Below are 26434 nucleotides of genomic sequence, written 5' to 3' on the forward strand. Positions count from 1 at the left end.
TTTACGCAAGTTTTTATATCCCGGGCATTGTCACGGGCCCCCCCCCCCATACCATCTTGCGCGGGGCCCTACCTGCCAGCATCGCCATTCCATGGATCTTCCTTTAGGCCGACCATTGATATACGCCGACCGTAAAAGCACGCTGCCGCCCGATAATGCGAGGAGAGAGAGAAAAAGAGAGAGAAAGAGAACATATCAGGCGGAGGCAGAAGGGCGAGAAAAGGGCGAGGAGGACGACCGGTGTAGGGTCTCCGTCGACGATGGTTGCGGCGACGACATAAATAAGGGTCGTTGGTACGTGCGCGAATATAACTGTTCCCGAAGTGTGTACATACCGTCATATACCCCGCTTACCGTTGTCTTGTCTTTCTCGTTGCCCGGTGAGAACCGCCGGAGGCATCTTCTTCGGGCACGCCCGAAGATAATGGGGACGCGCCCGTGGTGTGCGCGATGCGCGAAAGTGCACGTTAAATGCGTGTGAGTTGCGCTTCCGAAATCGTTTATAGCGGAGTGTGATTTTACAAGCGTAAAAAAGATCGCTTTGTCATTCATCGTAACGTCATAATCTATGCAAATCGTTATCGGGGAAAAAGGAGCATTACATAAAAATACTGTAATGATAGAGCTTTGTAGATCGCACATTTCGATTTGCAATAACGTCGGTCAGCTTATATATTATGTTGTCAGACGTTATCATTGGAAAATATATTTGTAAGAATTACGATAGTTTAGGAAAAAATAGGAAATTTATAGTCAAGAATTGAAAGGGGTCTTTGAATACAAGAGAAACTTGTTAAAATCTCAACCTTACAGAGAAATAGCAAACTAATATCTATAATAAAATTAAGTTAAAATTAAGTTTGAAAAACATTGTATTACATTGAGTAAAGCATAATCTTACATATTGTATAATTATAATATAAAAGTTATATTATTATATGTAAATAATATACAAACAACGAGAGGAATCCATGGAAACAAGCGCGTTCATAATTAACTTATAACCCTCTCGCGTTCGTTAGAATTTATTGACATACTTCGCGTATCTTGTAGAACGAAATAACACGATAATTTACTGAATCTCCGGTGACAGAAGCATTCAGTAGGCTCGACGAGGAATTAGAAGATTATTAATTGGACGTGATGTGCACTGAATGTGTGTGTGTGTACTCTCAGAGAGAGAAAGAGAGAGCCGCTCAGTGGGAGTTGTTGTAACGGGGAGTCCAAATAATCGTGAAGACTAGCGGGATAACGAATGTCAAGTCGGATTATCGTATTCCGTGGGTTCCCGTCAATACGACCTGTTATCTCGCCGACGATCTCCAGAATCTTATGAATTTTGTTTCTCCACGAGTTTCTCCCACAAGCGCAAGCTCCTCGGCGCGAGTGAGCGCGAAGCCGCGAGCCATCGAGGCCCGCGGCGGGTGGCAATCCCGTCGGCCGTCTCTCTCCCTCCCTGTATTCCTCTTGAATAAATTACACGTTAATGAGAGGCAGCGCGTTACCGATCGTAAAGGATCCGGACTGGATGGCGCGTTAGCGCGTTATTACGAATCTCGCGGGGAATCTCCGCGTAGGATACTCGTGAAATTCCACAGCGCGAGCGCGTTGCCAAAAGCGCCGTTTCTCGAACCGTTAGTCGAGTTAGCATCCGTCGTTTTAAATTACAATTGGACGGCTCTCGAGCTGGTTATTCATCAGAAGTGCCGCCGCGGTCGTCCATGCGGCGCGATTTTACGAGCCTCCAATGATTAAGTATTTACAGCCAAAAATTTTGAAGCGATCATAAACGAGAGGAAATGGGCTTTCGTAATTATGAGAATTAAAGTAATTTTTTTAAGAATGTTGTTGTTGGGAATTTTATTATGGATCTGTTGTTTTAAATTGACACGGAGTTGCCATCTTTCAGTCGTGCTTGAAACCTGGTCTACCTGCATGGTGCTCGTGGTTATCGACGAGAAATAACATTGAAAGACTCTATAGTCATGGATATTAGACTTCTCACAATTTAACTGCTAGTTTTTGGACTAGTAGACCCAAAAACTGAAGAGTGCTAAAATAATCAATTGTTGATGGTTAAATTATTATTATTAAAATAAGCTGAACAAATTAGCGCAGACTAAAGCGCGCCCCTTGCACAATAGGCGATAGCGGTAGCGATAGCGACAGCGACAAAGTTGCCGACAAAGGTATAGCTTTGTCGGCAACTTTAAATCGCTATCGCTATCGCCTATTGTGCAACGGGCTTTAAATTAAAATAAGATATATATGTGAAATACAGATTTAAAACATGTAATATTAAAGTTAGAATAATTATGATAATTGTATATAAGAATAAGGAATGCGGAAAGCATTAATTTTTTTCTGAATATGAAAGAAATGAATTTAGAAGATATACTATTAAAGATATTGGACAATATACTTTTTGGGTATAAAATAATTCCAGATATATAAATTTATTGTATTATTTATTAAACATAAGAGCATCAATAGTATTATTAAATATTGCTTTGTCGGTACGTGACATCCCAGAGTAAAAGCATCAGAGAGAAGTCTGAGAGAGGCCATCCCGGTTGAAACCGTCTTTAGTTCAGGCACACCCGTTAGATGTCGACAAAATATATACCTTTTTTGTTGAAGTTAATCCCAGTTGATAATTCTTACTGATCATTCTCCAACTTATCACATTATGAAAATACAGTTTTTAGTGTTCTGAACTTATTATATGTATATTTATAGATACGAGAGAGAAATACGGCAAATAATTTAAATATTTATTGTGTTTTTATCTAGTATCCATTTTTAACAATTACATCTTTGTTATTACAACAATGCAATCTAAGACAAGAAATTTGGAAAACAAATGAGTCTTATGCATAGTTGATTGTTGAATTATACACACATGCACGGTACACTGAATTACAATGACAATTAAAAACTTTCTTTCAGTTAGAGAAGCTATTTCGAAAATATTATTAAGATTGAAAATACAGAAGAAAAGAAATTTTATAGAAAAGAAAAGACAGATTATTTGCATTATAATGAAAAAGAGAAGAAGAATATTGAACAAAGACGGAGCTATATAAAGTTACTCGTATATGAAGAGATAAATAAGTACGGATAGAAGAAGAGATAAATATTGCTATTAGGTTTCTAACTTTAATGTAGTGTATTGTAAAATGATGAAAAGATATGAAGACATCCAGTGTGGATTCCATAAAGAGAATTTTAAATCAGTTACTACGCTCGATGAAGAGAACAGTTTCTGGCATGGCGCCGGAGTGAACCTTTCGAGTAAAGTCAACGTGCACAAGCTTTCACCAGAACGGGCTATACCTCCAAGCTATGATCGGGTCTCTCCGTCGCTCTCCTCGAGATCGGTGCTCGTGTTCTTCAACCGTTCTCCTCCCGCTCCTCTCTCGCACACTTTCCACTTCGCGACCGAAACGAAACCGACCCGCTTCCACGGCATCGATATAGATGGAAATCACGTTGTCATAGCGAATGATTTGGTATCGTCATTGATCGCCTGCGTCATTGTTTCCTGGATCACGTATAGAACTTCTTCGCGAATCCTGTCATTTGGCACCCATGATTGCGATCCGCACTATCATCTCCGCCTTGACCTCTTCCTATGCACACCCGTTTATAAAGCGTTTGAAATTACACGTTCGTGAAACGTGAGATAAGACGTTGAGGAAAACGGAATCAGGCAACATATCTGTTTTCAGTTGTCGTAAAAATCTAGGAGTAATTTTGATATTTAACTTTTCGCAGCATGTAAATTACAAAAATAAAAGAGAGAAAAAATCTACAAATTTTTCAAAGATTAAAACACATATTTGTATGTAACAGATATAAAATATATTATAATATTTTTTTATTATTGGATTATGTCAAATTGAATTAAATTTTTAATTTAAAATATGTTACGAACAATATTTTTAGACTTTTAATTATATTTCTTATTATTTTTACTGATTCTCACAAAGCCTTGAAGTACACGTAATAAATATAAACGTACTTTGTTATAAACATTTGTGTATAATATTTAATTACTTATCAATTCTCCTAGTTTTCATACATATATTTATCCCGATACGATTTAAGGTTGATTCACACTATACGGCACGGACCGTCACGTTCCGACAACGACACGTACATACGTTCACGTACGTTAGACAAGGATGGAGACAATAGGTATCCTTGTCTAACGTATGTGTCGTTGTCGGAACGTGACGGTCCGTGCCGTATATAATGTAAATCAACTTTTATGGATCTCTCAGGAAGAAAAACACGCAACTCTTTTATACGAGGTTGCGCAATGTATTGCTGCATCAAAATCTCCATCAGCTGATTGCATAGACGAAATAATTATCCGCTCTATAAATGTATCATGCTTTAGTTATTTAAACGATAACTCAGGCTCTTTCCTCGCCACGAGGAAAAAGACGGCGACGCGGTCGTTCGTGAGTCTAGAAGAAGGAGAGAAAAAGAGAGAGGATCGTCGGCGGTAGCTCGACGGTCAGAGAAGGGAGGAAAAAGGCTGGCCAGGATGGTGGTGATCGGCTTCGGACCCACGAGTGGCAGTCCATGGCGCGGGTAGCCGGCGCAGAGTCAGTCACCAATTCAGCCAGTCGGTCGTAGTCAGTCGGTACCAGAAGAGCAGCTCCGTTCGCGGGGCCGCGCTCTCTCGCGCCTCGGTATACGCTCTCCGTAACAGATCTGATTGTTTTCTACATTTGTCTGCCGGGAAATCTCGACAGCGCGGCACCTTCCGCTCACGTTCCGCGACGAGATTTACGCGATCGTCCGTGCGACTCAGGGGAACCTCGGAGTGGCTGGTAGCGCGCGAACTTAACAGTAAGTGCGCGGAGTGTCTTGATATCGAGTGCCGGATGAAAACGCTCTCCTCTGATATATAAGTGATAAAGTGCTGGCTACGCAGTAAGGGTTCGAGAGAAGGTACTCGAGCCTTGTTGACGCGAAACGATATTCCAGAAGAAGCTGCAGAAACCTGACTACGGATGGTTAACGTGAGTATCGTGTTAAGTCGAAAGAAACGTGCGAGAATGCAATAGTTTTATTCATGTCCATCTAAGCTTCTAATTTTCCCATCGTCTAATCTTAAATTAATTCTTATTAATTTAAAGTAGACTTTTAAGCAGATAAGTGCTTACAAACTTTAAGAAGTATAAACTTTTGTTATTTTTTTGTTTTGCTAGTGTATTGTTAATATTACTATAAAAATAACAAATAATACTGTATAATTATAAAAAATAAAAGTGTACATAATTGTACTAATGTGTTTCAATTATAAAACAATTATACATTTTATATAATCTTCAATATTTTATTTAAAATAATTATAAATTAATGTATGGAACAATTTGGTACATTTTGCTTCAATTATTTTTTATAAATCAATTAAGATATGAACTGATATTATACTCAAATTGATACAATATCACATGCAATAATACAATTTAGAATTTTTTAATTGTAAAATATTAATGGCTCATTGTCAGAAATGTTGTTTTTTATGTCATGTACAAATTTGGAGATTTATCTAGGTTATATTTCGAAAATGCTGGCCCAAATTTCTTTCGCCTGTGTATAAAGGTAGTTTCAAGGCTTTTCTTACGAAAGTTTTCTTTATCTGCCCACATCTCTCCGTTTCTACCGATAGTTTACTACGGAATTTCTGGCAAGGTGCGGCGCGCTATGTGACGAGAATGATTTCTTTGCGAGAAAGTCATCCCGTTCTGTTTGCACCGAATCCAACTAGTGAAATGGAAATTATTGGACCCACGTGGCACGCAAACACGAATGGTAATTCAAGTGCGAAGACAAATATTGATATAGAGAACCATTGGTAGGTTTCACTTTACCTGTTGAAATCTTGGTGTCAAATTACACAAAATGTAACTTTTAATTAATTTTAATTTTATTATAAGATTATTAATCGAAACAAAATTATTCACCTGAATTGTGACTCCAAAATTAGATTGTATCGTATTTTCCTTATGAAGATAGATTGACGTCATAAATAATTTTTCACGGCAAATTACCTGTGATATTAATGAATGAAAGATTAAAATATATGATTTTTTTGCAGTATATTTAAACTACAAGAGTAACTATATGAGTAATAGAAAATTTTCTATTGAAATGCTTTCATGAGCTCGTTATGGTTCGTAGCGGCGTGCATTTTTTTAACACATTAAACACGCACACTCTGTTTATTCCATTTATTATAATTTCTATGAAATATATGTAACACACATATGTATTTGAAAGACGCACGATTTTTGCTTTCATAATCCAGTAGTCCTCAACTTTACGTTATTTGCTATGTTATTCATAAAAAGTCTATTCCAGTGAGAGTTTCTAAAACTAATAAATTTTTAATAATATTTTAAATTGTGTATTAAAACAACTTTAGCATTAAAAAGATTTAAAATTTTATCTATACTTTTTTTACGTTAGATTGCTAATAATATTTATTGTCTAATATTTTTTTGTATATTGAAATCCACGAAAAATGTGTTTTTTTATTTATTTAATAAGTAACTATTCGAAAAGCAAACTATATATCGCGTGAACGATACTTCCGAGCTCTTTCCTGTCCAAGTAATTGCACGTGAGTCAACTCGGTAATTTTGTTAGCACTTAACATAGATTACTATAATGTTGCCAGTGAACGTAGGACATCACTATTGTGAAAGAATCTGTACGGCTCTGAAGAATTTTTACTTTCGAATGCGTCACCCATAAACCGCAAATCCCTACCTACATCTTTAAACTCCGTTTTGAGGTCCATTAGCTTAGGTCAGTCATCCCTTATAAGCGAACATCCGTGTAGTGTAATCTGTGGGTCGTAATCACGGACCTCTATATATTACAGAAGTCTGTGGTAATACTTCTACCGTCCAAAAATGTTATCGTATAGAAAAGAGAAGACATTTAAAACATCTGTTTCTTTTATAACGTGCAACAAAGAGATTATATTTTTGTTGTTACTTCTGAATCTTTATATCAGTATTGAATCTTAATAAAAGAAACAACATAAGAGAGAAAACACGTAATAACTATCTTCTTAAAATAATGTTTACGTTTTCTCACTCGTAATGTTTTCGCGTTTCACTCGATGAATTTCCCTCGTGTAATTATGGCATCTGACTGAATCAATTACACACTACCCCAGCAATCAGCACATTGACGTCACGAATTTGCACTAACCGCTCGTTGCACTTTCGCGGCAGCAAAATTTGCGCCAAAAGATAATACAGCTGCTAAACGAAGAAACGAAGAGAGAAAGAGAGAAATAGAGGAGAGGGGGGCAACCTGTTCACCTGTTCCTTCGCGTTCTCGACATGGTCGAGGAACCTCGAAGTCGACCGGCGCCGCAACGCGTTTCTACCTCTCCGCCGCTGCGAGATTCTCTGCCTCCTGCGAAACCGGGTCTTCTTCTCTCCGCGACCTCGAAACACACAAATTACGAACGGCGCAGACGTTGCCCATACGGGAGTATCGATGGGAGAGACCGATGTCCAACACTAACGTATACTAACACGTATACATGTGCGCACGTGTCACGTATACTCGTGCACAAAGTAGTTTAGCCGACGAAACTACGAAGTTGAAGAGAAGTTATATTTGAAATACCTTCGGATAAAGCTGATGCATTCTCAAAATGCGGCCCCCCTTCCTCGTTCTCTGTGAGCTAAACTAAGGTACAAGATACGAGAAAACGTCCTGCGTCGCCTTCAGATTTATTAATTCGCTGTACATTAGCCGTGTATTGCAAAATGGAATGCATGCGGCCCCCTTGTACATGTCGAGTTACGGGACTCGAGTATTACATGCTCGCGTAGGCGTTGCAATTCTCTTGGTCGGTCGTGTCGTCATAGTATTTACTGTAATTATCTCTCTTTATATTGTGAAAATTTATCGTACATTTCTGTAGACAACTGGATTCGTAGGATTCGTACCATTTCTTATCATTTACGATAAGCGTGGATAGTGATATTTCAAACTACGTAGGAATAATGCATTGGATCTTCAGATCCTGGGTTTATAGTTATGTGAACTTATCTCAGGCGGTGAAAATAATTCGATGTGAGTATCGCTTGATGCGAGGAACAAGACAAGAAGGAATTGCAATTCGAAGCGAAGAATAAAGCAGAAAGGAATACGATGAACTCGAAGCGAACTCAAGGACATCGAAGGATTCCAATTCGTTCCCTCTCGCCTCATCGATTCGATAAAAATAAAAAAATATCAAAAAACCAATAGCTAGTTTTTGAAATAACAATTCGTTAAACATTAAATATTTTTACTATTAATTATTTGCGTCAGAATTAGTATAGCGTATACATTTTACTTCAGGAAACAGTAAGAGAGCAGTTAATTTTAATTTTCTGATGTAAATGTCCGTTTATAATAAAACAGAATCCTCTTTTTTTCTAACAAGAGATAATCTGGCGTATGTAATTAATCATGTTGAGTAATTTTGCACAATGACAACTTATTGAGTCATCTTATCACATATGACACACGAGGAATTAACATGAGATTTATACGAGAGATATTGCAGATATAAGACTTAGAGAAACGATAGGATCTTAAATGTATAACTGAAACACGACGAATCAATTTAGATACATCGATAGATCCGTTAACTTGCGGAAATTATTAGTCATCGATCTCGAGCCGTCTGAGGAAAGTGTTTCTTGGAACATGAGGAACATCGTTCAGGGTCGAAGGAGTCAATTGTAGACTCGAGCGTAAGGCTCTACGATTCAGGAACCGCGGTGAAGAGTTCGAGCGTGATCGTGAGGAGAGCGGCAACCCCGCTATAAGAACATCAGAAAAACGACTAAGCGATCCCTTGCCGAGGAAACTCGACTTGTTGGGCGAGTCCCCGTAAATCAGTATCCGTTCGGGATGAAATTAGTGTCAGCTAAAGGATATTATGATGCCGGGATAAGTTTGGATCCGTTTGCGAGCGCTGGCGAAATGGAATTAAGCAGCATGCATTTCGAAGAAAACAACGATTTATGACTTCTCGCGAGTATCGCGTTTGCATTACCAATGTAATTCGTTTCTCATAAATAACTGCTTTATCGTTCGCATTTGATTCATCCAACCATTTCAAATAGAAGTTGGAAGTGCCCTGAAAAAAAGAAAACCAGAATGCAACTAGTTTAGCTTTAAGATTGATTTGCGGAAGTGTTAAGTGAAATCACGAAGCTAATGCAAGAGTATCATTATAATTTATATTTCATAATTTTTTATGAGTGTCGACGAAATTTTTATCAAAAGAGATATTCCAATTATTACTATATTTCATAGATTTTTTATTTAGTCATGAAATTGAATTATATTAATGCATCTTTATTTAGAATATTTATTCGAAATTATACGAGTCGTAATTTTATAAGCATTTTTCATACATATTTGTCTCTCAAATTAAAATCGTATTTAAAAATTTAAAATATTAGCAAGATAAGTTAATAGTGTGTGTGTGTGTTTATTGCGAAATATTGAATATATAATATAATAACATTAAATAATAATTTGCATGCGATATTCGGTCTATGCTTTCTGAAGCTAAGAAAATCTTGAACTTATCGAAGGCTATGATGATACATGGAGGTTATCATAAGCGAGATAAGTTGAGGAAAGCCTCGTCACTGATACACCAGACTTGGCATGGAAGTGCATATACGAAGATCCGCAGACCGTGGCAAGGTAGTAGACGCGCGTGGAAAATCAAGAGTCGCGCGTTCCTCGATCAACCAGGCGATAACGTTAAGACGCTTGCACAAATTTCCGGCATTTGTCAAGGGAGTGGGAGCACGAGCGGCTGCTTACGGGTTGTCTGATTATCGTGCGAAGGGATCGCAAATGAAAGACCCCGTGCAAAGAATTACGGGATGAACTACTTCGAGCAGGAGGGCTTGAACGCTCGTTGTTAACACTAGAGCACACTACAGAGAATGTACAGAACAAAAATTAGTTTGCAAAACCCTTAATCTTGAATCATTTATAATTAACAAAATTATAGCTACTTTAATGTCTTTATGATCAAATTATTTCCCGTTGGCCAAAGAAATCATTCATGAAAGTATGGATGAAAGTCTAAGCAGACTTAAAACCCTCTGTGCATTATGTGCTTTGCTGTCACGTTACGTTGATTGAGAGTGCTTACGAGTAAATTCACTTTCGATGTCAACGTGTAATTATTCTGCCGTTAGAAGCACGCTGATGGGTTAAACGAAGTGTTATATAAACATTGATGCTAGTTATAATCAAATAAAGTGCCACAATGATACGATAAATCTATAATAATTTAATATACTTTCTCTTTAGATCAGTTTTTTAAATTATTATAAATTAGATATATAGGTATGTCTGCATACATATTATTGGAAATAAAAGAAGATTATTTTTACTAGGTCTGCAGGTTTTATACGTTTCAATATTTTTTAATATCAATTTTATATAATAATAATAAAAGTCTATTTCAAATTGAAAGGTAAATGTGATAAAAATCCTCATGTTAATATATAGGAGAGATATTTTAACATTTCCCTTCTTAATAAGTCATTTGCTATCACATTATTTATTCAGAAACTTTCTTTCGCTAGAAGTTTATCAGCGAAATTTCTAATTTAAATGACTAATTTCCGTCTTGCATCTACAAGGTCTACAAAGTTCTCTCGCTTTTTAAAAAGATTAATAACGCTCTCGCGCTCGCCCGATTTTCTGTATTACGCATTTGAATACGTTAGGTGGCAACTTTCTAAGTTTCTAGTTTTGCACCGCGAGTGAAAATGCTGAATCCGGCGTCGCGGAAGTGTCATACCTCGAGTTTCCGGTAGGGAAATCGCGCGCGTGAATTGTCGATTATGCAAAACCATTCGCGAGATCGTCGTATCGGAAGGAAAATCGATCGGAACGATTATCCAAGGTGACGCTAAAGCGAGACGTTATTACGCTTGACTTTCAAGTTGAGACGTTAAAAAATGCAATCCGCGCCGGAACACCGTTTCGAATTGCAGTGAACAGTTTTCATAAAAGCGAGAAGTGTTTGGATCGAGGAGAGAAAGTGCTTTTGCCGAGAGACAGTGCAATCAGCAGGATCAAATCCGACAAATTATGCGTAATCAAAATCACCGTGATTTTCCTGTTTCGCTTTGTGCTGTTGGTACGGAACCATCTCGAGTGCTCGGTTTTATTTGCGGTCGTAAAAACGCACCTTGAAATACCACTGCACAAGCAACAATAAAGGTTCAACGAAAGATACTCAGAGAAACTCGGGATAATTTATCATACTCAAGTATATATAAAGTTATTTATTTTATATTTTATTTAAACTTTTTTTTCTTCTTTTCTATCTATCTTTTGCGTGTGTATTTATAGACAATTTTTAAAAATAAGTTTTAAAGCAGATGATATGATAAAAATTTAAAACACAAACATATATCAGTCTAAATGAGTCTGATATTTATTCAATATCTGTATCTACTTTTTTTTCGAATATTTACTAAGAATATAAAAAAGGCTATTCTCATACCTCTAAAAAAAGATAAAATTGTATTAATGAAAAATCAAGAGTCAAATTGTTCGATGATCCTCTAACGGCGGATTATTATTGCGTCATGATTGTGCCACGCAATAGTAATCAAGAACTTCTTTAATGTTTTGATGAGCTGGGCAACGGAATCTACGGAGGCGGCATAATCGTGAAGGGAAAAAATAGAGCGAGTTATAGTAGAGAGGAGGAAATTAGGGTCACAGTTCATGAGGTTACGGAGAATGCTTGCTGTTGAGTACCGTTAATATAGACGTGCATCTCGGCCTACTCGCTATTATCAAGAGAATAACGTTGATAAAGCTAATAAATATTTTTACTGTCAAAGATGAAGTCATTCTTACGCCCGAGATAAGATTCTCCGTAAAATCAGCTGCTTTCACTGAATCGGATAATTTAAAAATAACTCTTGATATAAAGATACTTTTCTAAAAGTGTGATTTGGCTATTTCTCATGGCATTTAGTGCTAAATATTTTTTATGAATTCTAAATTTTGTTTTCATAATGTGACATAAGAATTGGACAAAGATTAGTTAAAAGTTTTTAACATCAAACAAATGCAAACGTTAAGAGTGCAAATAATTCAACGTTTACGTATATTATTGTTTTAAAATGTCTCTTTTCATAAAATAAATATCAAGAAAAGAAATTTTTAAAATTCTTATTATATAAAATAACTAATGTTTCTAATACGCTCTATACAATTTATTTCTGTGAATTCAAGCGTCATGTAAATTACATTTTGCAAAAAATTCGCATTTGCGCGCTCTATTAGCATAGTCGTTGGCGATCAAACGTGTACGCCGATCAAATCGGTCGGTTTTGCTCGTTTTGTAGCAAAGTGAACATAATAGTACGCCTTTGGAACACGTGACCGACGTAAAATCCTTCCGTCCGAGAGGAAACTCGTGCATCTAAAACATTTTTACGAAGAGTGACGTGTCAAGAATTGCGACAGGAAGAACTCAAAAGCTCTCATATTTCCGCACGATCATTCGCCACTTCGCAGAGTCACGACGAAGGAGCACGCTTTTTCGCCCTGCGCCGCGAGCACTCCGCTCGGATGCGCCTGAGTCTCAAGGCCATGTATGCAATGCAAGCCTGGTGTAAAAATTCCCTGACCAGTGTAGAAAGTATACGATTAGTCATCAACGATCGCGCTTGCTTGCGCGTAGATATATCTATTTGTTTTTACGGTAAATTATTTTTATTCGTCGTGTGAATGTATATGTTTGTATATACATTCATAGGTACAAACATATAAATATTTAAGAAGCCCTCTTTTTTAAATAACAATTAGTAAATATATAATATGTATGACTGAACGAGTCGTTTCGAAAGATTGTGTTCGTTAAATTAAAATTGATTTGGTCACGATTGAACCATTCTGGTAAAAGAATTCTAAAACGTTTTTGATAGTCGAAGAATTGAACGATAAATGGCCGATAGTGTGGAAATGAATGGAAAGACGAATGTCGAGACGTCTAGTCTTATTTCTCGAATGGCATTTTTAGAAGACGTATCCGAAGCCGATGCGTTTTACGCGGTGGATTCCTGAGCAACCACCTTCCGCTAAAGCGAATACTTGAACGATCTACTATACACGTTAGGTATATAATAGCTACCATATACTCTCGTACCGGTCGAACTAGTTTCATGCTTGGTTCTCTCTCGCGGCCTTGAGGCGCACGGACCACTACGCGGTGTGTCGGTGGTCGTCGAGAAAGCCTTTATGGCTTACCTCACCCGACGTGGACTGCGGATCCACGATAGTACTCCTTGGCCTTCCGCAATTTCAGTCATTATAACCGTACCTCTCGTGCTGCTCTTGGGCAGATAAAATGGCTTCGAGCTCGGAAACGTAGATTAAGGGCCATTTTCGAGATTTACGAAACAGCAACGCGCAAAGCCAGACTTCGTCGGTGAGCACTTCCTTATTCGAGATTCGTGCAAAAATGTTTACTTTATGGTAACTTCATTTGTTTCTTATTTTAGCAGGAAAAATACTGATTTTGACAATCCCCAAGAGATTGATTAAAACTTTCTAATATTATAATCTATTACCGGTTTTACAGCATTAATCCAATTGCGAGAAGTGAATGTAAAATATGGTGAAAACGTTTAAGCGCGAGGCACGCTCATTGACTTCCGCAAATAATTTATCGCAGTGCAGGTGCAGCGAAAAACATCAAACTGTCCCGTGATCAATCTGTTACGAAAGAGGTAGCTCAGACGTATGGCTCTTTGTCAAACGACGACAATGCAAAATGGCACGCCTCTACCTGGTATGCCAAGGCAATTCCAACGCGACAAAACAGCTGCTTGCAAACGATATTGCAAAATAAAAGGGAGGAGGAACACCGAGAAAGAAATAATACGGAAAGAAACGCGGGGCGAGACTTATTCGTGCTGAATGAGCGCGACAGAAGGACCTCTGGCCCCCGGTCTAATTATCCGCTGCTGTTTTATTACGATCTTAATTGGTGCACCACGTTGGTGGAATTAGCTGGCGTCAGGAACAATGCTCGAAACCGGAACGCGGCGCGGCGCCCCGACGAGTAATTGAGTATTTCGCAATCGTGACGCTTTCACGACCACGCGCGCGCACACCTTCTCCCGCATTATCGCCTACGCGGTGAAAATATGTTATCAACGACCGTTGCAAAATATAATGACGGTGTTACGGCTCACTGAGGCGTGGAGGACATCTCCCTCGTCGTAGAAACGATTCAATGGCCAATCATTGTGATGGCGACATTTATCCCGCAACGAGAAGAGGCGAGGACAGAATGAGCGTGGACGTTTGTTTTCAACCGTTTGATATTTCGAATATACAAAGTGATAATATCGTGTCGATGCTTCGCTAACGAAATTATTTTAATTAATGTGCATTCGATTTTTACAGAAGCAGGCAATTGAGTAAAGAATTTGCAAAAAGAGAATTTTGTAAACTAAGGTTCAGAAAAGAATATAAACAATGAAATTAATTTAACGAATTTTGAATGAAACTTGTTTAAATAGAATTTTAAGTTAAAAATTTATTAGTTGCGATGTATATAATTTAGTAATTAATAAAATAATTTTTATTTCTTAAAGAATGTACGTAATGTTCTATATTTTGTTAATAATAGAGTATAAAAAAAATTTTGCGAATATTATATTAAAAGATTTCTTACATAATAACATTTTGAAATGAGTGGCTAATATCATTCCACGGTGACTTAGAAGTGAAGAAACAAATATTCCATTTGTAAAACGTTTTCTTTCTTATTTCCTCATACCTATGTTGATTTATCACATAAGCACGAGGTATTAGTAGAATACGTATCGAACGTGTTAACAATCGCGGGAGCATTAATATTAATAGATTCCCAGGTTACGTGTAGCGCGCGTGTTTTTCCAGGCGAATGTGTATTCCGCGCGAATATCCGGTGTGCCGCCGACAGGATATTTCTTAATTTCGCGTTGGCGTTAACGCCGTATCACTTAAGGCCATTAGACGAGCGAACATCGTCGCTAAGCTTGGTGTGAATCGTCGATACGAGCTGCCGGTTAGACCGGCAGCTGAAAAAAACTGTGCATAAAGTCACGTGTTACGGACGCGCGGCAGGCGAGGCTGATCGCTGTAATACATTCCGAAAGCCTTCACTCGTGAAGAGGTGTCAATGACTTTTATTTCCTGCCAAATACCGCGTAGAGAAAAGGAATCGTCCGGCAACCACGGTTGGTGAAAACTCGACGAGGAGAGAGTGTCGACCTGGATATAATGTGTTCGATGAGCTTGAAACCTTTATCGACGCGCGCATCGAGGTCACAAATGCGCCGTTGATTAACGAATGCGCGAATAAGTACCTGCGAAAGTGATTTGTTGCCCTTGCTTGGCTGACAAGATATTATTATGAGGATTTTTAGAAGCAATGACGCATCTACCTTGCGAGAGGCAAAATTTTGCGAGTCGCGGTCGTTGAGAGCAGAGCGCTATCGCAGGATCTATGGAGGTCAACGAGGTACGCCTGTGGCGTGGGAAAGGATATGCAAAAGAATTTTAAACGATATCCTCCGAAAAATGTCAAACCAGCACGCGCCGCGGCGATATATTTTCTAAAAGCGCTACGATTAATATTCTTTGAGATTCTGCGTGTTTGAGATTCTTTGAGAGGATCATTGGGACGCGTGAGAGAGTTTCTAACATTTTTTAAAAATATTTTAGAATGAAGATTTGCAAGATATCGTGAATTCTTGATATCCGTGGATCACGTTCGTTTATTCTCCTGCGAGTTTCTTTTCAAATGGTATAACCGGTATTATTTTGCGTGAGAATGTTTAGGAAGTTGATAATATTCTCGCGCAATTTAAACGTCGACATTTGCTAATGCGTATTATTAATCGTCGCAAGAACCACACTGTAGTATTTCAGAGTTTTTGAGCTTATTCTCTTGCTTCGTGTGTGCCTTAATTACGAGATGAGATGGAGAGAAGAATGAGGATACGATATATGCGGTTAGAGGTACTGTTAAATTCTCACCCTCTATTAGTAACGAGCCATTAATATTAGATCGCGTAATCTTTTAATTTAACTGAAGTAGGAAGTTCTCTGTCGAGAGGATATCAAGTTTTTGTCTTCGTACGCACTTACAAACAGCTAAAATTACTTTCATGAAAATTCCAGACAGTATTAATTAGGAAATAGCTATCATCATGTGCACGTGTATGTATGTGACTTGTTTCGATCAGTATAATTAAGGATAAATTAAAATACATTACAATTATAATCTTGATTTTATATAAGATCTAAATATTAAATTATATTTCTTCTACATTACTAATTAAATGGTGATTTAATATCAGTAATCTATATATATAAGTATTTAATCGTTTAAATTAATAATGATGTTAGCACCTAATTTATTAAAATTGTTATCTTGCCCATGTTATTTTCAGGACGTAATGAGCGAGTACGAACGAATCAAGCGTTCGTGCTTGAAACGAGGTGAGCTCTGGGAGGATCCAGAATTTCCAGCGACACAAGCATCAGTCTTTTATCACCAGACGCCGCCATTCCAGTTTCAATGGAAAAGGCCGAAGGTAAGATTGTATTTCTTTCACCTGTTTAATAATTTTGAAATAACGTGTTACTGTTGCACGGATTATTTTACCGTTTATATGACATACAAAACACGTAAGTCTTTTGGAATTTATATTAGCGGTGATCTACTTACTTATCATTTGGTCTAATCAGCTTATACATATTTAAGTTTTAGATATACTTGGCTTTTGGCACAATTTCATGACTAGAGATGTTTCTATATTACTGATTTTATGATTACTTATAGATTTGCACTTGAAAAGGATAAAAAACAATGGATAAAAAACATTGTGATTATGTTTAATAAATATGCCACACAGTTGGATCGCAAAATTATTATATTTTTTTCTTTTTAATTAACGTAACGTTATTTTTATTGCTCTTAACAATTTCTTCAATTAGTTAATTTATTTAATTTTTTTAATTTCTTTTTTTAATTTTTTTTAATTAGTTAACTCTTAACAGTTCTTTAATTAGTTAAGTATATAAAATTATATAATTACTTATATGCGTACAGCTTAATATAAATTTTATTCATAATCCAGATAAATTAACTTTGACATCTTTATACGTCCAAAGTTTCTTTCTATCATATATTAAAAAGTTTTATCGATCAAAAACATGTCAAGAATGACACATAGTTTTTTCTTGTAATCAGGGCATGAACATTAAAAGATTCATTCTTCTGTTAGTCGATGCAACAAAGTCGTTCCTTCGGGAGCAATTTGGATTAAACTAGCTTCTTCGGCTCGCTCCAGTTCCTAAAGAACGGAAAGACGTGCAACGTGGAACTTAGGAACCGTAACGAAAACAGTTCGCAACCTTGACACGTAGCTCTGTCGCCTGCTTATAATCGTGGAACAGCGTGTCTTTTAGTCAGAGCAAAACTAACGGAATCATTCATTCCATCACAAGATCTTGATATTTTCACAATTATCTTACCAACATATTACTGCATGCACTTCTTTTTAGAAACAATTATATTTTATAAATATATTTAAGATAGCTGAAACGTATGACTGTTCTCTAGATCAGCTCTTTTATTCGTACATATAAATTTGTTAATATATTAAAATTCCGGTTTTAAACTCATCGAATCTTATTCTTCTTGAGTAGAATAATGAGATCTTTCGAGGCCCCCGAAACAGTCGTGATTCTAGAATATCGAAGCAAGGATCAGATGGCGGGATCAACGATCCTGCTGCGTTAGTTATGCAACCTGTACGATGAAACGAGAAAACGAGCGGGCGGCAAGTGAAGCCGTCGACGCGTAACCGGGGTCTTTTCTGCTTACCGAACAAGACATTGCGTGGCCGCGCACGCCGTGTCGCGTCGGATATAATGATCCGCAATAAAAGTCACTGACAGCTGTACATTCCTACGACAAGGTCAACAATTGCGTGAAGAACGCGCATGCATGGTGTGTGCGTCGCGCTTTTAACACAGTCACTGTAAGATCGTCCTCGCGAATTGCGATTCCCGTCACGATCGTGCCACCGCACCGGCCGGAAATACGCGCCGAAAGAGGATGGTATTACGCCAGCACGGGATGCAACAGTTGGAGAACAGTTATTTAATACGGCCCCGATTATTGCGATACGGTGTTTCGCGTTAGTATATATATATTATATCTAGCATTTCTCCATTTGGCACAAGGTAACATAATCGAGGCGTGTACGTGATTATTTTAATAGACAATTATTTCTTTGGGCTGTATAATTGTGGTATACATTTCAGTAAAAATTAATCAAATGTAAATGCTTTATAAATTTTTTTTTACAAAACGTATAAAAATTACATTTGCAAATTATAGCGTTAATTCTAGCGTCCTGTAATGTTTCATTAGTTGCGATAAGCTTATAAGGATTGGGTATCTAAAAGCCACTTTGCAAATGAGATTTGGTTTTACTTTGCTTTTAGTTTAATAAGATAGTCTATGCTTTACATGCATGTTTGTTGTCTGATATAAATATAGAATGTTAAATTTTATATAATGTTCATTTATTATATAATATTTTTTCATTTTATTCAAAACTTTACGTATTTAATTACTATTTTTAGTAAGTACAGTTTCCTGAATTTTTACTAAATGTACAAAATTGTCTTAAATAAATGCAATTCTGTTTTAACGAGAATCATTAAACACGAGTAACGATAAAAGATTGTGCAATTATTACAGAACAATTATGTCAAATGTTAGATGAACGCGACAATAAAAGTATTAAATTTGGTACTCAGAGTTAGTTAATTAACCATTTTTTTAAACTAATTAAAATTTAATAAATTATAAGCAAACTGCCCCGCTTGCGGTTTGAAGGAATCTTGCCAGAAATATGTATCTTGTACTAATAATAGCTCAAGTCGTGAATCATGAACACATTAATAGAGAAATATGCAATGAGAATCACTATCCTTCGTAACTCGCATAATATGTAGAACCTGCGCTTCACATTGCGCTGATTTATTATGCCGGATAAATATTAAAAATGCGCAACAGAATTTTTATGCAATGACAAATAATGTGTTAGGTACGTTCCAATAAGTTTAGTAATACATAATGTAACATAACTTTATATAATTAACATTAAAATTTTATTAGACTTGAATTTATTTTTAAATTCAATAATTTTGTATGTGTAACTGTGTGCATGTTTGCACTCAACACACCTTTGTTGTTATATTTATTATTTCCATTACATTTTATTTTTACTGATGTTTTGTATTTCTAATTTCTTTTATTGTATTACCTAAATAATTTCAATTTATGTGTATAACCATTTAAAATTTGAATAATTATCAACGTCAACTGACCAGAAGAAGAGTAAAGAGAATTTCCTTTGTTACAGGAATTGTGCAATCGACCTATTTTCGTCAGCGATGCGCCGGCTCAGTTCGACGTTATTCCTGGGAAGATGGGTGAGTATCGAGTGTTATTTATAAGAGTTAATTGTATTCTAGCTGACAGGAGAACCTAAAAAAAAACGCAGAAGAGTAGAATGTGGAAGATATGTATTCTAAAAACGTCACCGAGGTAAAACGTCAAAAACGTGCATAAATAAACTACGAAAGAAAGGCATCCGCATAGGTATGATAGAACATGGTCGTTCCGCTTTTGCCTTTCCTGCTTATCCCGACAGTACGGAATTCCCTCGATAGACATAATGATATGTTGTGTTCTTACACGTGTGTTTGAAAACCTTGGCTTCTACCTAACTATCCTTTTCTTCTTGCGCGACCAAAGGTTACGCGAGTTCATATTCATTACCTCGAGTCTATAATCGAATATTAAACTTTCACAACCGCGCTTATTGCTTAAATCTCGACAAATTGTCACTTTATAATTTGTTATTTATTGTTTATGTGCACAAAGTGTCATAGATATTTTATTCCTTTAAAGATACGTACTTTTCCTGTAACTGAACAATATGTGTTGCAAGAAATACTCTTCTTTGTTACTTTTAGATGTTGTAAGTGTAGTTTTTGTAATCAAAGGAGCAAGAATTGAATGTCAATTGTAGTGACATAAAAAACATTGGCACTCCTTTATTGCGTATGAAATGTACGTGCGTAATAGTTATACAAGTCTTGCAGGTGATATCAATTAAGTAATTAAGAAAGTGGTTACATACTGTCGACGCTACTTTTTGAACGAGAGGATGTTACATTGTAATTATGATTTAGCGTAGATAATATTTGCAATTAAACAAACCAGGATGACATCAATAGTTTAATTATAGTCAGAGCTTACGCTCGTAATCATCTTCCGACAAACATAACATTTGATATATGTATATTATATTCAAAAAAAAAAGCTCGGTATATATTAATTAAATTAGAATTTGTGCATCTGCGCCGAGTACTTAACATGCAACTTACTCGAGAAAACTTATTCCGCTAATTACTAAGTCAGGAAGGTAGTAACGCTTGTTAAATATTACATATTATATCAATTATTGGAATTATTTTCTCGCGATATATATAAACGCTGCGACAAGATTAGCAAATAAAATGGTAAATAATTTCGCTAATAATAACGTTGGTGATTGAGCAGATAAACTATCCCTCTTGAAATTCTCGATTTCTGCCTAGAACAGGAAGTCGAATAGAAGAGAGGAAGCCAAACCAGTTTTCAGGTCGTTACTAGTACAGGTTGACTGCAGATAATAACCATGACACTTTTTTATCATACGTTATAATTAATATAATTATTTCCACATTCTTGAGGAGGAAATTCTGTTTTTAATGTCTTTTTAAATAATAAACTTGTAAATTAATTCAACTGCTATTAAGATTCGCATTTATAGCCCGTTCTTATTTCAAGACCGTCTTGAGTAATATCTTAAGATGCTAATACGGCTTTTGTGATTGATTTATAACATCTTGAATTTATGCTTAAGACACTCTTAAATATAAGGATCTGACTACAAATACCAGTCCGAGTGCATTACATTATAATTATGACTTATTTTTACTTTTAATCATAATATTTAATCACAAAAATAAAAATGTATTATATAAAATATAATTTATCGTGTAATTAATTAATTAATTTAATTTTATAGTAATTATATGTTCTACTGAACTTCAGTTTTTTACCAATTTAGTTTCAAGTTTTACTATGCAGCGAAATATGCCTACCGCGAGCGCTTATTATACGTGGTAACAATAGTTTTGCGCTTTCTTCGGATTTTACTTTGCCTTTGAATGTTCACGACTACAACCGATTCAGGATATTAAAACGGAATACGACTTTACCTCGGACGCGAGCTAATGCACCATAGAACGTTCTGCGACGTAATCTCTTCCGCGATTCGGATATAATTCACGAGTGTTGCACCGAGCCGCCGGAAGTCGAGCGCCCTCGAGTAAGCTATGCGGGCGCATTCCTGAAGATATAACTGCGTTCGCTGTAGCGCGCGGGACGTGTCCCGTTAACATGTATGTACGCAACAGCACGCACAGCCGAGCAAGATGACGACATGTAATAATTTGTACCGACCTACATAGCCGCACCGCAAAATTCGGCGATCTACCTTCGCGGTCCGGTGTGCGTCGACATGGTCTGTCCTTCGATCGATCGCGATAAACTTTGCTCGAAGTAGAGAGGATATTTCGAGTGTATCTCGAATGCATAGTACTTGGAGTAAAAAATCATAAAAAGTTACATAATAAAATTATTATTTTAATATTGAGAGAAAAATTGTATGCTCTAAAAGAAATAAGTTGAACGATAAGAAAATAAAATAAGTAATTAAGATTAATTAAAGTGATAATAAATGAAAACGAGAGAAATTGATAATAAATTATCTCGGATTATTACTTAGAAGCGTAAAATTGAATTATTATTATTCACATTTTCTTTAATGTTCCTCCAAAGGCTAATCTTAAAGTAACATGAGAGCCATTATCGAAAGTGGCCAATGTAAATCCGTGTTCGAGCAATTTGTTCTCGATTTTCCTTTCTTTCCTTCCGTCGAATGACAAAAAACCGGTAAAAGCGAACGCTCGATCAGCGATTAGACCTTCGAAAACGAAAGTAAAGTGAGTGAATGCAGCAAGATAGAGCGTTGTGTCGCTCTTGGATCCTAGTTTTCTCACGACATTAAGACACGTTCGACAATCATTATCGAGTTGTTTCATTTTGCATTATCTTTAACAATCTAAAAAATATATATATATATTTCTGTTAATCACGCAATTTGCTAAGTTTTTGAAGAATATTAAACATTGCGATAAATTAAAATTCCATTTTGATTTATCGCATATTAGATGATATTTAGGGCGATAATATCAATGAGTACTTTAAAGTAAAATAATTAAAGTAAAACAAAAAAAAATATATGTACATTTTTGCTGTTATAACCATTTTTGACCAGACTTTTGCGTAAATTATCTCATTTTCTTTACGGGATATTAAATCTTCGTTAAAATTATTGAACAGAAGAAATGTAGCTGCAAGAAGTTTACTAAAGATATATTTGAATAACTTCTTACTAAGAATTGTTTAAGACAAAATGTTTTAGCTCTTATCTTATTTTAGAACATTTAGATTTTACAAACAGGACATTATGTAAGATATCACCGTTTTATTGACAGGTGACAAGTGGTTGGTGTCATGTCTGGGAGTGTTGCACCTTAGCAAGGGTCTATTCTACAGGGTGGTACCAGCCGACCAGGGTTTCGGCAGCGGTGGGGAACCGTCGAGCTCGCCGACCGCAGAATACGCTGGGGTGTTCAGGTTTCGACTGTGGTGGTGTGGCGCGTGGGTGGAGGTTCTCGTCGACGACAGATTACCAGCGGTTCATGGAAGACTGGCTTTCGTGCAAAGTCGCCATAGCGATCAGTTCTGGCCGGCGTTGCTGGAGAAAGCGTACGCCAAGTAAGTTTTCTTCGATCGTTTTTTTTTTTTACGTCAGATCTTCACGGACAAATGAATCCGCGGGTAAATAAACCAGAAAGATCGCATCTACAAGAAATATAGAGCTTTGTTGACCCAGATAAAACTGAGGAGAGTTATTTATTGATGAGTTAAGCGATTATGTGGCTTTGACCTCAATTTTCCAACGTTGTTTTCCAGGTTAATGTAGAAATTGTATCTTTATTGATGCCTGAATGTTATATCTTATCCAACTAGAAATATATCTAAATTGTTTTTATTTGTGAAACTATTGCAAGCAACAAGAATTTTTCAGATAAACTAAAATATAATTTATCTAAAGAGATCATAAATAAAATAAAGTGTTGAATTACAATATATTTGTAGAATGATTTTTTAATTATGACGCAGCTTGATAACAAAAGAAGATGTAGATTTTCATTAATACATGAGGAATTCTCTATTTGTTTAATTTAATCAACAAGCAGTTTCATTCGTAATCTTCGATCTTCGCATAAGATCATAGAAGTAAAAAGACGAAATGTTGTGTTCTTAACAACAATGATATAGTTTTCGAGCCAGTTTGAGATGAACGGCGAGCTGCCGTGGGCGGCGTAGGCGTTCACCAGGTGGCTGTTCAAGGTGAACTCGCGCGCGCGGGAAGATCGACCTGAGTGCGTTCGATCGATGAACCTCGATCATCATGTGGATGTAGTATGCGTGAGTGCGAGTGGTCGTCGATCGACTCTGAGATGTTATTCTAAATTTGGCCAAACCTTAAACGCGTTAGATGAAACTATTATATAAAATTTAAATGAATTGACAACAAGAAATATTTTTTCAAAGTAGCACGATATCTTTACACCGCAATTACTGATTCTGTAAAATTACTAACACATTAAAGGTAGAATTAAATAAATTATAGGAAATAATCTGCAAAAAGTGTAGCTCGGAAAAAAATCAAATAAATAGTGATTGCCACTTTTACACGAGTCCGTACAGTTTCATTCAAAATAATCTAGTATTGAGAAACGGAATTTTGCCATGCATCAAATATATCTTATAATTAATGCACAGTCTATTGCGGCGCGAACGTACTGTTTATAGCTTTGCTCGTTATGTATTTTGGCAAGCGGAGCGAAGAGAGATGATTATGATGATGTTGAGCCCGTTTGGGCGACAGACAGAACTCTCATCCCGCGATCCGTTGAGATTCGTGGCGCGAGTAATCGAGGCGCGCGATCTCTCGTCATGAGATGGAAGATGAGTTTACGCGGACGAACGGACGACGATGACCGGTTCTGTCGGAGGTCCTTGCTCCTCTTCTTAATCTTCCTCTGATGACCGTACGTACCTCCTCCTCTCTACCATTTCCTTTCCCTCGTTATCCTTGTCTCGCACATCTCCTGTCTTTCTCTTTCTTTCTTTTTCTCCTTCTTCTTCTTCTCGATTTCTTTCCCCATCGTGAGTGTAAACCCCCGCCTGGGCGTTGCTCTCGAAACTGTTTGCAAGGTGATGGCATCGAAAAGAAAGACGACCTCGTCCCTCGCCAGACAAAAGGGATTCGAGAAAGTAAACGACGATCGAAAAACCTTTCGACCCTTCGATTTAGCGATTCTTCGTAAAATAACGTAGAAAATTTTGTTTTGTGCATGTATTCTTTCGCCACATATCTTTACTTATCTATCATCTTCGGACAATAGAGGGAAAATTACCTATTGCAAAATAAGGAGTGATAGTTTTCCCATTGTGGGAATGAGTTTAAGAGTATTATGTAATTTGCCCTGCAAAAATGATATTCTTGCTTACGGATATTATTTTCTTGATTATTAAATTTTCTACCTAATAATTTTTAATTAAATTTTAAATAACTTTGATATAAAATATTTATTATGATACTCGTTTGAAGTTATATATAAGAAGCAGTATTGAGAATCAAAGTATGTAACAATCTGCATGGAGAATGAAAAATCTAAACAACATTTTTTAAAAATTCTTTCAAATTTTACACGTAATATATTTAAAAATGGTGTTAGAAGTTTACATTTATTGCTACTAAATATTAAACAGCTTAAGAAAAAGTTGTTAAAAAGTTTTGAATGAAGCTAGATAATTGCAGGATTTTCACACTGTTTAACTATATCTATTTAAATAATGATGAGTTTCATGAATATGTGCATCCGTCACGCTCGAGGAGGATCATGTACATGAGTGCTTAAAAAACGACTTAGTTATTTTTCTTACAAATATGCTAAGGATGCATCGTTTTTCTAAATAATATTAATACGCATAAACCTCGGTATCTGACAAAACACCACGTTGGCAAATAGTGATATGTTTCCCAGTTAACAACCGTGAACACATTCTGCTATAATTTCATCATCAAACGCACCACTTTTACGTCACAATACTGCATACACGTGCGTAATGAGAGATCGTGGCTGCGCTTGGCTCTCTTGGTGAAAGCAGAACAGGATGATGACGGGTTTGAAACGAGAAAAATTACGTATATTTTGTCAAGAGGTGTGCATTCAGTAATGCACATTAACTGTATAGTAAACCTTTTTTATATAAAATTATTTTTATGGGGATGACACTATTAACGCGCGATGTGTTATTTCGTATAAAAATAGAATCTAAAAGTTCACTATTATGTTATGTTTACAGTGTTACGTTTTTAATCAATAATAATGATACAGTTTTTTTAATATATTACAAGATAATAATAAGAATTTTATAAATTTCTATTTTGTATTACTAACACGCCCACGATGTGTAATTCAAATCTGATTTTTTAATTACGTATTAGATGAATTAAACATAATACATAAATCCAAACATAATACATGTTGAACCGACTACTATGAAACATCGACTACAGACATCGAGGTCGTAGCTCGTTAATAATTAATCGCACGTTGCAGATCTTCGGCGACTTCCGGCCGTCAGTGTTAAAATATACAGCGCGGTTAATTGAGGCTGCAACTTCGATTTAAAACGCAATTTGAAGCCGCTAAAACGACTTTACTCGCGGAAATATAATTTTCTGCTGCAAGTGTCGATCGTAATTACGATTACGATAATGATTGCGCGATGATGGAAATATTATAAGTGACCCTTACACATATATATGTAAGTGTTGCAATACTTATACTTACACAAGTTATGCAAACGTAATATAAGTTTAACGCGTTAACGTATCACATTTCCGTATGTGTCAGGAAATACCGCATCACGCATACGCCCGGTAGTTTTCACGGTAAAAAGTTGTACAACGTAATTTTAGTAACGTAATTACAGTATGGAATAATCGCGCGATGCATTGTGCAAGCGATTAAGTTAAATAATTCAATTATAATGTAATCTCTA

At 36.4% G+C, this 26434-nt stretch overlaps 1 protein-coding gene across 2 annotated transcripts in view; it reads left to right on the forward strand.

Annotated features, from left to right (window-relative positions):
* The first annotated feature begins 4572 nt into the window (after positions 1-4572).
* The window catches only part of Calpc (calpain C), a 30562-nt gene continuing 8700 nt past the window's right edge, over positions 4573-26434 (forward strand). Inside the window, exons 1-5 of one of the 2 annotated variants that reach the window (XM_077415925.1) lie at positions 4573-5036; positions 5690-5832; positions 16545-16688; positions 19536-19605; positions 22786-23068. In XM_077415925.1, coding sequence (XP_077272051.1) covers positions 5830-5832; positions 16545-16688; positions 19536-19605; positions 22786-23068 — 500 coding nt within the window. In that variant the 5' untranslated portion in view covers positions 4573-5036; positions 5690-5829. The remainder of the gene's footprint in view (positions 5037-5689; positions 5833-16544; positions 16689-19535; positions 19606-22785; positions 23069-26434) is intronic. The other variant, XM_077415924.1, reaches the window with a different exon arrangement.

Source organism: Temnothorax americanus, unplaced genomic scaffold (assembly GCF_048541705.1).
Source record: "Temnothorax americanus isolate GAGA-0224 unplaced genomic scaffold, ASM4854170v1 Scaffold4, whole genome shotgun sequence".
Classification (NCBI taxonomy): domain Eukaryota; kingdom Metazoa; phylum Arthropoda; class Insecta; order Hymenoptera; family Formicidae; genus Temnothorax; species Temnothorax americanus.